This window comes from Hordeum vulgare, chromosome 5H, assembly GCF_904849725.1.
Source record: "Hordeum vulgare subsp. vulgare chromosome 5H, MorexV3_pseudomolecules_assembly, whole genome shotgun sequence".
NCBI lineage: Eukaryota > Viridiplantae > Streptophyta > Magnoliopsida > Poales > Poaceae > Hordeum > Hordeum vulgare.
Genome location: NC_058522.1, coordinates 580,261,240 through 580,274,196, shown reverse-complemented (window position 1 = coordinate 580,274,196; position 12,957 = coordinate 580,261,240). Strand labels below are relative to the sequence as shown.

General features: G+C 41.8%; 2 protein-coding genes across 2 annotated transcripts; one reads left to right on the top strand and one right to left on the bottom strand.

Moving 5' to 3' along the window:
• The first annotated feature begins 3,495 nt into the window (after positions 1-3,495).
• Positions 3,496-4,077, top strand: LOC123399556. The gene is made up of 2 exons (XM_045093958.1): positions 3,496-3,616; positions 3,694-4,077. The coding sequence occupies exons 1-2, from the start codon at positions 3,562-3,564 to the stop codon at positions 3,891-3,893; spliced, it is 255 nt and encodes an 84-aa protein (XP_044949893.1). The 5' UTR covers positions 3,496-3,561; the 3' UTR covers positions 3,894-4,077.
• A 5,414-nt stretch (positions 4,078-9,491) lies between these two features.
• On the bottom strand, positions 9,492-12,461 carry LOC123395128. Its single transcript, XM_045090064.1, has 3 exons — positions 11,310-12,461; positions 11,049-11,195; positions 9,492-10,004 (listed from the first exon to the last, which is right to left on the bottom strand). Exons 1-3 carry the CDS (start codon positions 12,261-12,263, stop codon positions 9,666-9,668), a joined length of 1,440 nt encoding a protein of 479 aa, XP_044945999.1. The 5' UTR covers positions 12,264-12,461; the 3' UTR covers positions 9,492-9,665.
• Between the last annotated feature and the right edge of the window lie 496 nt (positions 12,462-12,957).

The window sequence follows — 12,957 nt, the reverse complement described above, 5'->3', positions numbered from 1 at the left end:
TGAGATCGAAGGTGCCGGTTCCCTATGGATCGAATCTATCAGGAATCGAAGCCGCCGGTCTCCCTCTGGTTCGACTCCATCGAGCCTACCCAGGATCGACGCTGCCCCTCGAACATCACTTTCGACTATATGAGATATGCATGTAACCTTGTAGCCTCATATGTTGTAGCTACTCTGAACTTACCAAGATTCAGTTTACAAGTAATATATTGTTAAAAACACTGCTTGCTAAAGAAGTGCAGCAACATTAGCACTTGACATGTACCACTAAATAAATTCAAAAGATAAATTTGGACACCTTATATATGAACAAACCCAACATAAATGCCCTCATCAGCAGTTTTACATGTCGCATCAAGACAGAAAACCACTAGCTCTACACATGCCCTCTCATCTATTCCTCAGCTGTACCACTTTTGGGAGGTGAATTTACAAACTGGATAGGGAGGTGAATTTACATACTGGATCACAGCTGGGAGCGCAAACTTTAGAGTTTTTAAAGTGGGGACACTATGATGTTTCTCTGCAGATGCATTTTAAGAAAGATAAAGAAAACAAGCACGACCACACCAAACCAGCAGCTACCAAATTGGATGGAATTCATCGAAAGACCCTTGTCGGTTCCAAATTGGTGTATTTATGGTTGATGGGAGTGGGCTCGAATCCTCAATAGCATACTAAATCATACTATGTGAATGCGCCACATCACAAGATTTCACCATATCTACGAACATAAAATTATTCGTGTGATGATGACCAATCTGGCTAGACACTAAACATATATAACGTCTTACATTTGTTTATAGAGGGAGTGTGTGTACCGTTGCCCATGAGCGATACATAGTAGCGCCCCCATTAAATGGGTCCTAATTTGAGCCCGTATATGCTAAGTATTTACCAAACACGATAAGTTGATTTCTAAATATAAAATAAAAATAAAAAATTACCTGGGTTAGAATATGTTATTAATTTCTCTCAAAAATAAGAATACATTATTAATTGATACCACATATGAAAAGTACCATCGCTGCTATATAAAGGCTACCTCCGGATCTATTCGTCCGCAAGATAGAAAGGTAATATCACCATTGGAAACATAACTAATTTAAAAAATTCCCACTACGGTCCATATCAGGGATGACGACTACCAAGCTGGTGATCCTAGGCCTCGTCCTTTTGGTGCTTTGTTCAGGTATTTTGCAGGCAACATGGTTCTTATTCTCTAACTCACATGTGTATGAAACATTCTAATTACCGTTCAATTTGTAGGTGTTATTTCAAAGGAGAGAATAGACGATGGATCATATTTCCCCCAGGGTTGCGATATACACTGTTATCTCCAAGTCATGTCCATCGAAAGATGCATGTCTGAAACTATGCAAACAAACGTACCACTCCGGCAAGGTCTATGGTGAATGTGCTCTTGATGGATGCCACTGCATAGTTTGTGTGTTATCTGCGGGAAACTGAGGATACTACCAAACCATGCACAGCATACGCCGCATGTTGTTTTCTAAGATTTGGAATATTTGTAGTAATAATATTTACTTGTGCATGTAAAATAAATCCTAAAGCATGTGATAGTTTGTTGTCACAGAAATGTGATTGAATCCTTCTGATAACTGAACCGTGATAAATATGTATTCTTGCATTCAATCTTGGGACCGTCCATGCGCTCTAGCATCTTACTCAATCTCATCAAGGCAAATTGATGCGATGGAATGGCTAACCGCGATACCCCTTACTGTGAGAGTAATAAAAGTTATCATTTCTATGCATCGATACAATAAAGTATCCACCTTTTAGTCAATGTTTGGATAGTTAGATAAATATATTTTTTTAGCACAAAATCGAGATATTCATACCAGTTATGTGACAATTAGTTTGAGACGGCGGCAATAACTATGGATAATATTAATCAAATTATGAGATTAATCGCCTTGTACTAAACTATTTATAGACCACATTTCTATGTGGCAGTGTTGTGGAAGACTATAAGAAATCATATTTACTTACTTTTTTTAGGAAATTACATTTACTTCAATGGTGGTATCCGCGACAATCAGGATGTCTTGTAGTACCTTGTGTTTGTGTAATTGTAGTCAGCTTAACCATGATCCGGTGATATTGAGATATGCATCCTATGATGTGTTGCCGCTTGCTGCTCCAAACAATTTAGCAACCAGATGGATACTGTAGTTAACAAAGGCATTATGAGATGGACGTGACTGTTCTATACCTGAGCTCAAACAGTAAAACCCGTAAAAATGCACACAAAAAAACAACTGAATTTTTTAGCAAGAAATATTGATGTTTCCTCAACATGTGTGCAAAATTTCATTATGAAATCACATTCGTGTAGGTATGGGTTAGAAAACAAAACCGATGCTTCAAATAGAAGCCCTTTTGAAGCATCAAATTTTTTGGTTGCCCACACTAGGACGAATGTGATTTCGTAGCGAAATTTTGCATGCATGATGAGAAAACATAAATGCACTCGAACTCATCAGAACATCACTTTCGACTACATGACATATGCATGTAGCCATGTAGCCTCATATGTTGTAGCTTCCCTAAGCTTACCAACAATCAGTTTACATGTCATATACTCTTAAAAACACTGCTTGCTCTCACTAAAGAACTGCAGCAAAATTAGCACTTGACATGTACCACTAATTAAATTTAATAGATTAGACACCTTATATATGAACAAACCCAACATAAATGCCGTCATCACCAATTTTACATGTAGCGGCACGACAGAAACCACTAACTCTACACATGCCCTCTCGTCTTCTCCCCGGTTGTACCTCTTTTGGGAGGTGAATTTACACACTAGATAGAGAGGTGAATTTACAGACTGGATCAAACCTGGGAGCGCAAACTGTATGGTTTGTAAAGTGGGGACACTAAGATGTTTCTCTGCAGATGCATTTTAAGAAAAATAAAGAACACATCAGATAACTGATGTTGCAATAAAAAAGAGGTGTACTTCAAGATAAGCCATTCACTCATTTACGCATGCCTACATTGGCAAATTCAACGGTTCCAAATTGGTGTATTTATGGTTGATGGGAGTGGGCTCGAATCCTCAAAATCATATTAAATCATACTATGTGAATGCGCCAGATCACAAGATTTCACCATTTCTACAAACATAAAATTATTCGTGTGACGATGATCAATCTGACTAGACACTAAACATATATAACGCATTACATGTGTTTATAGATGGGGTGTGCGTACCGTTGCCCATGAGCGATACATAGTAGGGCCCCCATTAAATGGGTCGTAATTTGAGCCCGTATATGCGAAATATTTAGCAAACATGATAAGTTGATTTCTAAATAAAAATAAAAATAAAAAAGTACCTTAGTTAGAATATGTTATTAATTTCTCTCAAAAATAAGAATACATTATTAATTGATACTACATATGACAAGCACCATGGCTGCTATATAAAGGCTCCCTCCGGATCTATTCATCCGCAAGATGGAAAGGTAATATCACCATTGGAAACAGAACTAATTTAAACAGTTCCCTCTACGGTCCTTATCAAGGATGACGACTACCAAGCTGGTGCTCCTAGGCCTCGTCCTTTTGGTGCTTTGTTCAGGTATTTTGCAGACAGCATGGTTCTTATTCTCTAACTCACACGTGTATGAAACATTCTAATTACCGTTCAATTTGTAGGTGTTATTTCAAAGGACAGAATAGACGAGGGATCATATTTCCCCCACAGTTGCGATATACATGTTGCCTCCAAGTCATGTCCATCCAAAGATGAATGTCTGAAACTATGCAAACAAACGTACCACTCCGGCAAGGTATATGGTGAATGTGCTCGTGATGGATGCCACTGCATAGTCTGTGTGTTATCTGCAGGAAACTGAGGATACTACCAAACCTTGCACGGCGTACGCTGCATGTTGTTTTCTAAGATTTGGAATATTTTTAGTAATAATATTTACATGTGCATGTAGAATATATCTTAAAGCATGTGATAGTTTGTGTTCAGAGAAACATGATCGAATCCTTCTGATAACTGAACCGTGATAAATGTATTCTTGCATTCAATCTTGGGACGGTCCATACGCTCTGGCATCTTAATCAATCTCATGAAGTCAAATTGATGCGATGGAATGGCTAACCGCCATACCACCTTACTGTGAGAGTAATAGAAGATAGCATTTCTATGCATCGATACAATAAAGTATCCAGCTTTTAGTCAATGTATGGATAGTCAGATAAATATACATTTTTAACTCAAACTCAAGATATTCATACCAGTTATGTTACAATTAGTTTGAGCTGGCGGCAATAACTATGGATAATATATATTAATCAAATGATGAGATTAATCGTCTGGTACTAAACTATTTATATACTACATTTGTATGTGGCAATGTTGTGGAAGACTATAAGAAATCATATTTACGTACTTTTTTTAGGAAATTATATTTACTTCAATGGTGGTATCCGCGACAATCAGGATGTCTTGTTGTAGCTTGTGTTTCTGTAAGTTGTAGCCAGCTTAGCCATGATCCGGTGATATTGAGATATGCATCCTATGATGTGTTGCTACTTGCTACTCCAGACAGTTTAGCAACCGGATGGATATTGTAGCAAACAAAGGCATTATGAGATGGACGCAACTGTTCTATACCCGCGCTCACTTGAGCTCGGATGAACAGAAAAATCCGTAAAAATGCAAAAAAAAAATTGAATTTTTTAGCAAGAAATATTGATGTTCCCTCAACCACTAGTAGAAAACAAGGCTTTGGTCCAGGGCTGAAATCCCATTAGTCCCGGTTCACTCACGAACCGGGACCCATGGGGGCATCGGTCCCGGTTCTTGAGGCCAGGGCGCCGGCCGGGCATCGTGGGCCATTGATCCCGGTTCGTGTCACCCCTTTGGTCCCGTTTCATACACGAACCGGGACCAATAGGCCGACAACCGTTCGTATCCCCCCTTTAGTCCCGGTTGGTGGTTCAAACCGGGACTAAGTGGTGATGGCAACCGTTTGTCTCGCCCCTTTAGTCCCGGTTGGTGGCTCAACCCGGGACTAAAGGTCCAAATGTTTCCTCTCCCACATCGTTTCCAGCGAACAAAAGCACAACCGAAGCAGAGTCTCTCGTCATTCTCTGTTCTTCTCCACTCTCGCTCGCCTCTCTTCTTCCTCACTTCTTCCCTTCTCTTCTTCCCTTCTATTCTTGCATTCAATCTTGGGACCGTCCATATGCTCTGCCATTTTACTCAATCTCATGAAAGGAAATTGATGCGATTGAATGGCTAACCGCCATACCCCCTTACTGTGAGAGTAACAAAAGATAGCATTTCTATGCATCGATACAATAAAGTATCCAACTTTTTAGTCAATGTATGGATAGTTAGATAAATATATTTTTTTAACTCAAACTCGAGATATTCATTCTAGTTATGTGACAATTAGTTTGAACCGGCGGCAATAACTGTAGATAATATTGATTTAATTATGAGATTAATCGTCTTGTACTAAACTATTTATGTACTACATTTCTATGTCGCAATGTTGTGGAAGACTAAATCAAATTTACTTAGTTTTTTTAGGAAATTATATTTATTTCAATGGTGGTACCCGCGACAATCAGGATGTCTTGTTGTAGCTAGTGTTTCTAGAAGTTATAGTCAGCTTAACCATTATCCGGTGATATTCAGATATGCATCCTATGCATGATGTGTTGCTGCTTGTTGCTCCAGACAATTTAACAACCAGATGGCTACTGTAGAAAACAAAGGGCATTCTGAGATGGACGCAGTTGTTCTGTACCCGAGCTCACTTGAGCTCGGATGAAGAGTAAAATCCATGAAAATACAAAAAAAACTGATGTTTTTAGCAAGAAATATTGATGTTTCCTCAACACGTGTGCAAAATTTCATTATGAAATCACATTTGTGTAGGTATTGGTGAAAAAAGAAAATTGATCCTTCAAATAGCAGCCCTGTTGAAGCGTCAATTGTTTTTTGTTGCCCACACCTGGACGGATGTGATTTCGTAGCGAAATTTTGCATGCATGATGAAAAAACAACAATGCACTCGAGCTCATCGATGTTAGAGTACATATATATAGCCATGTAACCTTTTCATATTTACCCTATTGTATAAGGGGTTTCTTCATATCCTACACATGTACATGCATATATATAGCGGCCTATGGCCTCATGGGAATACATTTTGCATATTTCCTAACATGATATTAGAGCTAGGTCAATTTTTCTGCACGTTGCAACTCGTGCGACTGATCCTCCTAGACGTCGTCGCTGCTTTTCTGTCTCGTAGCCGACGGTTCCCTCTGGATCGAAGCCGGCGGTTCCCTCTGGATCGAATCCATCAGGAATCAGAGCCACCGGTTTCCCTATGGTTCGACTCCATCGTGCATGCCCGGGATCAACGCTGCCCCTCGAACATCACTTTCGACTATATGAGATATGCATGTAACCATGTAGCCTCATATGCTCTAGTTTCCCTAAACTTACCAAGATTCAGTTTACATGTCATATACTCTTAAGAAACACTGGTTGCTAAAGAACTGCAGCAACATTAGCACTAGACATGTACCACTAATTAAATTCAAAAGATAAATTTAGACACCTTATATATGAACAAACCCAACATAAATGCCCCAATGAGCAGTTTTACATGTAGCAGCAAGACAGAAATCACTAGCTCTACACATGCCCTCTCATCTGCTCCTCGGATGTACCTCTTTTGGAAGGTGAATTTACAAAGTGGATCAAAGCTGGGAGCGCAAACTGTAGAGTTTTTAAAATGGGGACACTAAGATATTTCTCTGCGGATGCATTTTAAGAAAATGAAAGAACACAACAGATAACAGATACTGCAATAAAAGAGAGGTTCAATACAAGATAATCCATTCTCTCATTTACGCATTCCAACATTGGCAAATTCAACAACAGTATGGAAAAACAAGCACGACCACACGAAACCATCAGCTACCAAATAGGATGGAGTTCACCAAAAGACCCATGTCGCCTCCAAATTGGTATCTTTATGGTTGATGGGAGTGGGCTCGAACCCTGGAAAGCATATTAAAGCATACATTGTGAATGCGCCACATCACAAGATATCACCATTTCTACAAACATAAAATTGTTCGTGTGATGATTATCAATCTGACTAGACACTAAACATATATAACGTCTTACGTGTGTTTATAGAGGGACTGTCTGTACCGCTGCCCATGAGGGATACATAGTACCACCCCCATTAAATGGGTCTGAATTTGAGCCCGTATAAGCTAAATACTGAGCAAACATGATAAGTTTATTTCTAAATATAAAAGAAAAAGAAAAAAGTAACTGAGTTAGAATATGTTAATAATTTCTTTCAAAAATAAGAATACATTATTAATTGATACCACATATGACAAGCACTGTGGCCGCTATATAAAGGCTCGCTCTGGATCTATTAATCTGCAAGATAGAAAGGTAATATCACCATTGAAAACAGAGCTAATTTAAACAATTTCCTCTATGGCCCATATCAAGGATGACGACTACCAAGCTGGTGATCCTAGGCCTCGTCCTTTTGGTGCTTTGTTAAGGTATTTTGCAGGCAGCATGGTTCTTATTCTCTAAAGCACATGTGTATGAAACATTCTAATTACCATTGAATTTGTAGGTGTTATTTCAAAGGAGAGAATAGACGATGGATTATATTTCCCCCCGGATTGCGACGTACACGTTGCGTCCAAGCCATGTCCATCCAAAGATGCATGTCTGAAACTATGCAAACAAACGTACCTCTCGTGGATGGTGTATGTTATCTGGGGGAACTTGAGGAGACTACCAAGCTTGGCACGGCGCACGGCGCATGTTGTTTTTAAAGATTTAGAATATTAGTAGTAATAATATTTACATGTTGATGTAAAATAAATATTAAAGTTCCGAACTCATGATTGAAGTCTTCTAATAATTTAATTATGATAAATGTATTCTTGCATTCAATCTGGAGACCGTCCATAAGCTCGGCCATTTTACTCGATCATGAAGGCAAGTTGATGTGATGGAATGGCTAACCGCATACCTGAGAGTAACAGAAGATATCATTTTTATGCATCGATCTTTTTGGGATACAATAAAGTATCCAGTTTTTAATCAATGTATCCATAGTTTGATAGATATATATATTTTTACTCAAACTCGAGATATTTATACTTGTTACGGGACAATTAGTTTGAACCGACAGGCAATAACTTCTTCCATTTCCTAAGAAGTGAAAACTTTGAGTGTCACCCCACAGCAGGTGAACAAATCAGCATACAATAATTTAGCTACACTGCAAGGTCCACACCAATCGAGTACCTTGAAATGATTTGCAATGAGTTGTACTCCCTCCGTATCAAATTATAAGACATTTTTCTAGGCTATTTTAGCCTACAGAAAGGTCTTATATTTTGGCACATAGGTAGTAGAAGAGTAGAACTTTGAATTTCGCCATGTCCAGTGACATTTCGGTTGATATCAGAAGTACAAGATGCCAACATCCAAATTTGTTTTGTCCATCACAAGGTTTCCAAAATCGGTCACATTCTAGAAACGGAACGACATTTATTTATTTTTTGAATAACACCCTCTAGAGGGTGCAGATATACGCACCAAGTGCTGTACCTGATTCAGCCAGTGTTGACATTAACTACACAAATTCGGAAGGCACGAGGGAGCCTAAGAAATGAAAATTTTGAGCGATGCCACAATAGGCAAATAGTAAAAAAGAAAATCATGCATCCAGACTGCGATCTGGTGGACTCAATGTCTATGGTGTTGCACTCGTAGTATGGGTGTTTACCAACCAATTCAATTGTCCTCAAGCCCAGGCTGCTTGTTACCTTGACACACTTCGGAGGAAATACTCCCTCCGTATCAAAATATAACCACAAAAACGTCTTATATTTTGGCAGAGGTAGTATCAGCTAAACCTTTATAGAGTTTGTGCATATGGCAGTAGGATCTGTACTGTGAAGTGGATGGTGTTCTTGCTATGCATCTCTTTCTCAAGGCATGCTACAAATAGTTTGATTGAGGCTATGTGTACACGCTGAATTGATATTAGTTGGACCAAACTGTCATGTGCGTGCTACCCTGTTCTCCTGCCGGCCATCTAAATAATCTGCATCCAGATGTAGAAGAGTAGAACCTCCAATTTGGCCCTATCAAGTGAGCTGTCGGCTGATATCGTAATTACAAGAAGCCAGCCATCTAACCTTTTTTGTCCACCAAAAGGTTTCCAAAGTCGGTCACATTCTAGAGAGAGAACGGCAACACAATTTGAATGACACCCTCCAGGTGGCGCTACATTTGCTACATTATCGTACATACTTCAGTCAGTGTTGATGTTAACTACACAAATTCAGAAGGCAAAAGCTTTCCTAAAAGGTGAAGAATTTGAGTGATTCCCCAAGCAGGTGAACATCAGCATACAGTATGCAAGTACCAAAAAGAAAAGCATGCATCCAGACTGCAGTACACACAATTTAAGATCCACACCAATCAAGTATAATCAGGCTATCAGTACCTAGAAATTAAAATTACTACCAGGTGCATACACAACCATCGCTCCAGCAACAACAAGCGTTATGAGACATAGCATTCCTGACCATACCTGTCAGCAGATTATTATCTCCACAGATGAGTAGGATCCATTTGTGAGTCGTTTCTTAACCCGACACCAGCTAGCTTCATTCATCTCGGATCCTTTTTCAAGCTCAATGTCATTGCACTCCTTACATGGGAATTTTCTACGCAGGATGATTATCTTCAGCCCCACGGCTCTTTCCATGATTAGCCTTATATAGTTTGTCACCTTGTCATCCTCCTCGAACCCGTACATCTGCAGCACCTTCAAATTGAGGTGCTTCAAATCCTTGGATGGCTCCCACACCACGTTGGTCTTCTCGGCACTGTCTTCGGAAGTTTTGACACATGAATGCCGATCTTGAGACAACTTCATGCATGGACATGGAAAATAAACAATACATGTTACAAACTTACAATTAAACTCACCACCAACCGATGTGGAAAAACATAGTAATGATTGCAGTTAAACATCTTTGCCATTTAAATTTTTGCATCAAGCTCAATACTAGCATTTAGGTCAGTTTAGGCCTCCATAGAGCTTTTGGAGAATATGCATAACCTGAATATGCTTCAAGGACTCTTATGAAAAATTATAGTCCCGGCTGCAAAAATTAAGATGGAGCATCGGAACTTCAACTTGTATTGCACCATCATCCATATGCATCCCATGTGTTCACTATATCCAATTACAATGCAGCCTATATGCACTACTTCTAATATTTGTGACAGATTAAAGTCGGTGAGTGATTGAAAATCAGATCAACTTCCTGGCATGTTGTTAAAGCTGGATATTCTAGAAACATGCCATACTAGAAATGTGTTACACCCAACGTTTTGGTTACCGAGCGAAATTCCGAGCTTTCGCGCGTTACCGCGTTTACCGTCCACCCTCGAGAAACACTCATACCGAGCAAAAGATCTCGAACAATTTGAAAATTTTGAATTCAAACGCTTGTAGTATAGTTAAATACAGGCCATCTCTGTGCAAACAACCGAACTGGTGCTGACCTAGTGGTAAAGCCAACCTTTGCTTAGCAGCGAGACGCAGGTTCGAGTCTGCGCTCACACTTTTTATTTCTTTTTGAGGATGCAAAAGTTTAAAAAGTTTACAAAATTGTTGGAGCGACCAGGGGACGAACTCACGACGTACGACCATGCGGCAGCTGCAGTAGAATAGTCGCTACACCAGGGTAACGCACGTAGTATTGTAGAGTTAAATTCCTATCTATATCGACTTCGAACAAATTGAATTTTAAATTTCGTCCGATTTTTTTTCGGTATTTCGCGGTTACCGTGGTAACCGCAAATTCCGGTGCCCCTCAAGAAAAAAGGTCCACTCGGGATCCAAAATATTGGTTACAGCAGACGAAGATGTGGATTAAATTTAAAGAAGGTAAAGTAACGGCCATACACTTAAAAACTGCAGGGCGGGTGCAGCTTCAAGGATAAACAGGGTCCAGCTCAGATCACACTCAGGGAAGACACCCAAAAGAGACAAACCAGTCAGGTTTCTGAATATAGCAGTAAGCTGCTTGGGATGTTCCGGTTGAATCCAAATCTGTAGCAAGTATAATAACACAATAGACAGCTAATGTTAGCAGAGGAAAAGAAGAACATATGATATTTAATGCAAGTTAAACTCATGAAACAAATAGATAATTAACTTAATTACCATTTGGCCAGCAAAATGGAGATGCAATTTCCACGGGTTTGTTACACTCGTTGACAAGCACTGACTCAGCAGGAATGGCGCCTGCCACGCCTTGGCCTGACAAGTGAAGGTCACATCACGAAGCTCTGGAACATAGCCGAAGCGCACCGGAGGGTTCTCGAAGCGCCAACAAAGGCACGTCACTTGCCTAAGCTTGGGGACAGAAACGAGCTCGATCCACTTGCCCCCAAAGTCGATGAACTTGAGCTCCTGGAGCCCTGAGCACGGCGTATCGATCTTGAGCACGGAGTGCTCAACCATCCAGCAGGAGCTCAGGGTGAGCTGCTTGAGCCCATCACAAGCGTTAATGAGGTCGGTGACGTCGGAGTCCTCGAACGCAAGGCCCTTGAGGCATAGCCTGGTGAGCCACCGGAAGGCGACCTGGTAGGCGCGGGAGAAGGACATGAACATCTGTCCAAACATGGCGATCAGCTGGGCAGTGTATTGTCCGGGCGGCGGCGGAGATATTTGTAAGGCGAGGCCAGTGGTCTTGCCACGGCTGACGACATCCTCGATGGCGCTGCCAATGGAGATCAGGTGAGGGTTTAACAGGTAGAAGCTGAGGTCGAGGGTCTTGATGACACGGCTGCGGTGGCAGTCACAGTCGCGCTCAGCCGGAGGACACACGAACAGCAAAGCGCTCGTGAAGGCGTCCATGGTGTCGACCAGAGTGGCGCCGCCGAAGTGGCCGGCGTCGAGCTCGAGGCGCGAGAGACGGTGGGGGAGGTGCCGCCACCGCGTGGAGACTGCGCCGGCGCGGACCGCGTCGCGCAGGTCAAGGCGCTCGAGGATTGCGAGGAGGAGGTCGTCGGTGAGCGCGCTGATTATGTCGTCATCTTGGGCGACGTTGCGCTTGAGCGGCGGCGACTCCATGGGCGGGATTGGGAGGCCCGCCGATTGATGGATTGAAACCATAGCTAGAACAAATCGCCTAGATGCGGCCGACCTACGGCGTAGATCTGGACGGGAACTCGACCGCGCGGCCAGATTGATGGATGGACCAACTCCCGCCGGCCGCCGCCTCCGGCGTGCCGCTGCTAGTGGCTGGGATACATGATTAGCTTGGAATCGGTGGTTGCTTGGATCGCTGGGTTTGTTCTCCAAAGTAAGTAAGTAGCGAGTGAGGGTTGAGCGGGCGGCGGCTGGACGGGGGAGACACACCAGGAGAGGAGCACGGGAGGCAGTCAGGGCCAAACGGGCCGGGCCAGCCCGCAAGCACGCCCAATAGGCTGAAAATATGCAGCCCAATGTGCCGGCCCATTTAAAAACCGTGTCCTGCCTAGGCCTGGAGACGCAACCCACGGGCTGGCACGGCACGGCCCGATTACTAAACATGCTCCTGCGGGCCGTGCCAGGCCAGGCAAATTCAGCACAAGTTGTACTTATGCCGTGTCAGGCCGCCCGTTTGGCCAGGACTGACGTGAGGAGAGGAGAGCACAACAAGCTCACCAAACTAGTACTACCATATCTCACTCAATGTTTTTACTATATAGATGTTTTTTCCAGCAGAATATAATCGAGGTCGCTCAAGTACACGAGCGTACACTCATCCCTATGAATCCATCGTAACCTTTGATCATCTTCAAGAGACTCAGTCGACATATCATCT

Coding starts and splice junctions, on each gene's coding strand:
- LOC123395128 (XM_045090064.1), bottom strand. CDS start 12,263: ATGGTTTCAATCCATCAATCGGCGGGCCTCCCAATCCCGCCCATGGAG. Junction 11,196..11,309: donor TCCATTTTGCTGGCCAAATG/GTAATTAAGTTA, acceptor TACTTGCTACAG/ATTTGGATTCAACCGGAACA. Junction 10,005..11,048: donor CCGCCCTGCAGTTTTTAAGT/GTATGGCCGTTA, acceptor CCATGCATGAAG/TTGTCTCAAGATCGGCATTC.
- LOC123399556 (XM_045093958.1), top strand. CDS start 3,562: ATGACGACTACCAAGCTGGTGCTCCTAGGCCTCGTCCTTTTGGTGCTT. Junction 3,617..3,693: donor CCTTTTGGTGCTTTGTTCAG/GTATTTTGCAGA, acceptor TTCAATTTGTAG/GTGTTATTTCAAAGGACAGA.